This window comes from Amblyomma americanum, chromosome 6 (genome assembly GCF_052857255.1).
Source record: "Amblyomma americanum isolate KBUSLIRL-KWMA chromosome 6, ASM5285725v1, whole genome shotgun sequence".
Taxonomy (NCBI): Eukaryota; Metazoa; Arthropoda; class Arachnida; order Ixodida; family Ixodidae; genus Amblyomma; species Amblyomma americanum.
This window is the reverse complement of record NC_135502.1, coordinates 24,295,834-24,299,810: the sequence shown is the minus strand read 5'-3', so window position 1 is coordinate 24,299,810 and position 3,977 is coordinate 24,295,834. Positions and strand designations below refer to the sequence as shown.

The 3,977-nt window shown below is 49.8% G+C and overlaps 1 protein-coding gene across 1 annotated transcript; it reads right to left on the bottom strand.

Annotated features, from left to right (window-relative positions):
* Positions 1-639: 639 nt before the first annotated feature.
* Positions 640-3,211, bottom strand: LOC144094606 (neprilysin-2-like). The gene has a single exon (XM_077628523.1). It carries the CDS (start codon positions 3,206-3,208, stop codon positions 794-796), a length of 2,415 nt encoding a protein of 804 aa, XP_077484649.1. The 5' UTR covers positions 3,209-3,211; the 3' UTR covers positions 640-793.
* Between the last annotated feature and the right edge of the window lie 766 nt (positions 3,212-3,977).

Below are 3,977 nucleotides of genomic sequence, written 5' to 3'. Positions count from 1 at the left end.
GCCTCAACGCACAGGCTAAGAGTACAGAACTCATACATAGCGCGCAGCACAGTGCATGGAGACCAAGAACACGCGCGCCACCGAGCCACTGCTTTCACCAGGAGCCACCGCTAGAGACTGAGGGAAAGATCGAAAGGAGTGTGATGCGTCCGCCCCGAAAAATGTCTCCTTGTGCGTGACTATGCAGGCTCCGTGACCACTGTGCACTCCTCCGATGCGCCTCGACGGTCAATAATCCCAGCGTCTCATGGTCAAAGGAAATTACATTTTTCCTGATCTAACATTTGACGTTGGCTGCCTTGAAGGCTCCCTAAAATTCTCTGCAACTAAGCGCCTAGCGACTGAAATAAAAATTTCGTTACGAAACGTTTAGTTAATTTTTTCTAGTAACTTCTGTCGCTGCGATTTTGAAGGAATCATCATTTGTCTTAAAAGCCTGTTTTTGAAAATTTCTCAGTGTTTCTGCGAGCACCCTGCAAGACAAAAACACTCTAGCAAAGGGCTTGAGAGAAAACCATAGCAAAACGGTTACTAACAGCGCCACGTTGCATTAGCAGGTGCCTTGGGCACACATTACTGCGGCACCACAAAAGTCACACACAGTTGTTATTCTTGCTTCCTTTGTTGGGGTTGCGTTTTGCGCGCTTATCTCAAACTCTGAAATCGTCTATAAAATAACAGTTGCATTCTCACGTGTCCGACGAGTGCCATATCGGAATTTAGCTGTATTAACACCAGGACCTAACACGATGTTCCTTTCAGTGCCAGTGGAGTTCAGTCAGTCCAGGAACTTTCACCAAACCGTGCACTTGCGGGCCGGGTTCATAGGCGCGCCTGCTGGACAACCGAATGCATCCGAGAACTTGCCGAAGTTCATGAGCGGAATGTTGACTCGCAGCTTACCGGGAATATCGCCAAACTTCAGTTTGCGCACCCACAAATCGTGGCTCGGATTATCACAGAGTCCTACGGCGTAGAGGACAAAAAAGAGCTGCTGCATGTCCAGCTTACGCTCATCGATCGAGATCATAAGCTTGTCCGCGCCATCTTGCGATTTCAGAATCTTCGTGTACATATCGTGCAAGGGGCCAAGGATGGAATTGTCCGCGATGTTTTCTTCCAGTTTTATCTTCGCTTCAAAGTTGCTACCGATGAGGTCGCGAATTTCGACGTAGTACTGGTCTTGGAAGCAGAGCTCTATTTGCGAGAACTTGCTCATCTCGTCGGTGTTCCACCAGGTGGCCACAGCGAGGTTGTGGTCCACGAAGGCGCCCCGCCGGTCCACTGCCCCAAACATACCACGGAAGATTTCGGTCAGGACGACAGGAAACAGAACTGGTTCAATGGTTGTGGTAACATCGTTCAGGAAAGCGATGTTTGCGTGCGGCACAAACAGTACGTTACGCCCGAAGAAGTACTCGTGCCCGGGAGACAATGCCGTGTGATCGAACCTCGCATCAAGGTCGTCCTTCGGAGGCTTCGTCTCCCAGTAGATGTTCATGGTTCTAGACTGGAGCTCTCGAAAACTGTCGAGCAGATGGTTTGGATCTAGAGGTTGAGCGTTGAAGTCATAGTAGCTGGCAATGATATTGATATCGTCTGCAGCGCCCAAGAAGTCGAACCGCATGTTTTCAAGTTTGTCCACGCCAATGCCAATAGAAGAGCGCTCAAGCCACGATGAGGACGAAATAAGGCGATCTGCCATGCTGCTTTTCATATGGTCTTCAAGGCTTGACAAGCTGTTGTCAAAATGCTTGAGAAGAAGCGTAGAGTTCTTCTTGCTGAATGTCATGCGCCCAAAAAAGCGCATGCCGTGTTTATATAGCCGCTCTACTACATGCATGCAAGCTTGCATACGGTCCGGAATGAACTCAATGTAGTCGTCGTGACTAAGGCGCAGCAGAGGGCTGGCTGCTTTGGCCAGCAGAGGCGACAGATGCACTAAAAGGCGGTAACCTACGTAGTTGAGTAGAGTCGCAGTATCGCTTTCGTTGATAATGGAGGCCAACTTGGTAACGTACTCGTTCATAATGGCGACGGACGTGTTATCGTTGAACGTCTCAATGTCTTGGAAAAGGATGCTCAGGTATTCTTTCCAGTCCCACTTCCCTTCGTGCTCAAGCTGACCCAAACGCCTCATTCTGTCCGGGAACTCGACAAAACGATGTGCAGGGGTAATGCTGTGAAGCTTCTTCTCGAGTAGGACGATGGCTGCAGCTTGTTCACTGATATTCTGCTTATCGTTCAAGAGGGATAAAGCGAAGGCCACCATCTGGGTGAAGTTATCAGGGGACTCTTCTAGGTACGCCAAGTTGTACCTCTTTATAGTAAAGCTTGGCGCGTCAATGTGGACTGTGTAGCCGCGGTCGTCTTCAAATGACTTTCGCAAGAACACCTTCGAAAAAGGAAACACGCCAAAGTCGCGGTCCACAGACGCCGTGATGCCGACGACGCTGACAGCTCGAAGAGGCTGCTTATAAGGCCATTTGTCTAGGTTGTACTCCTGCAGAAGAGTTTGCATCGAGGAAAGGCTTTTGTCACTTTTTCCTTCAGACTGACACTTCGGAAGAAGCGAGATGGCTTGGTGAAGGAAGACGCCAGGGTACTTGTGGTAGCGTTCTTCGTTTTCCTTGAGGTACAAACGAAAGAATTTCTCCACATCCAACATCATCATGCCAACTGTCCTCTCCTTGTAGGCCCTGGACTCAATGTCGAGTTCACGGGCCATCCACTGGCGAGAGCACACATGCGCATAAAAGTCTGTGCATGGGCTTACGCTCCAGTTCAGTCGACCCCTCAGATAGTTTGCGGCCCAGGCGCACACGTCTGTTTTGCAGCTGGACTGGGTCAGGAGGGCTTTCTTCTCGCGTTTGATAAGGTGCCGACTGCCTGCTGCTGCCGCGCGAATCGAATCATTACCGAAAGACCCGTTCCCGAAGTTCAAGTAGGACAGGGATTGGTTAAATAAGTCCAAGATCACCCTACCGGTGTGAAGCTTGTATGCCGTGAAAGCAGTGCCCACGATGACTGTGAGGGCGGCAACGCTGCAGACTGCCAAGTAGGGCAGACGGCTGGGCGAGCGGGGCAGCAGGATTTGCGACCGCGAGCGTCTACCAGCACGCACTCTGCGAGGCTCCGGCGGCGAGAAGGAACCAACGCCAGGGTGGTCCTCCGGCCGAGGGAAGAACTGGACACTACGCTCTTGCATGGCTATGCGTAACGATCCCACAGACATGACGAGCTGCTTACGGAGGCCGAGGCTTCTTCTTCTTTCTCGAGTCCTCTAGAACGACAAACTGTGCTTTCGCTCTTGTTTCACGTTTCGTTCTTTTCTTTTGCTGAATACATATTATTGCTTTCTTCCTTTTTTCCTTAAGGCGCTTCTTCATTGCAATTCACCGCCCGTGCCTTCACCACTCCCACGTAGTGGGTATGCGCCATCTTTATTTGACGCCAACAACACCATAAAAGAAAAGTGACAGGATTGCCGTTCCTGGTTTGATGCTGGCGAGATTCTGGCTGTTTCAGGCGTGATTTAAACATGCGAGAAATTCACGGAGCTATATGAGCAGAAGTAAACAATATTCACAGTTTTACACTCTCTATAATATTAATTCACTGGGCATAACAGGGCTAGGCCCATGGGGCACTGCTGTAGTTTGTGAACCTCGGTGACCAAGCCAGCCAGCAATGCTATCAAATAAGAGGGGTCAGTGTCCTTTTCAGCAGGAAGCTGTTTTAGGCAGCACACTTTGAAGGAACGTAGTGGTTCAGAAACGAGAGATTCTCTGGTGGCTCAAGTTGCAAAGATTACGCAGCCATCGTTCCAGGTCTGTGAGCAGCTCGTGATCGAGAAACTAGCGCAGATAACAGTTGCAAAGAAATCTTGCCGCATTTTTAAAGAAAGAAACACTGCAGTGCAAACTGAACACATTAAAAAATCATTCATCCAAGGCTGCTAAACCGCCTCGTAATTA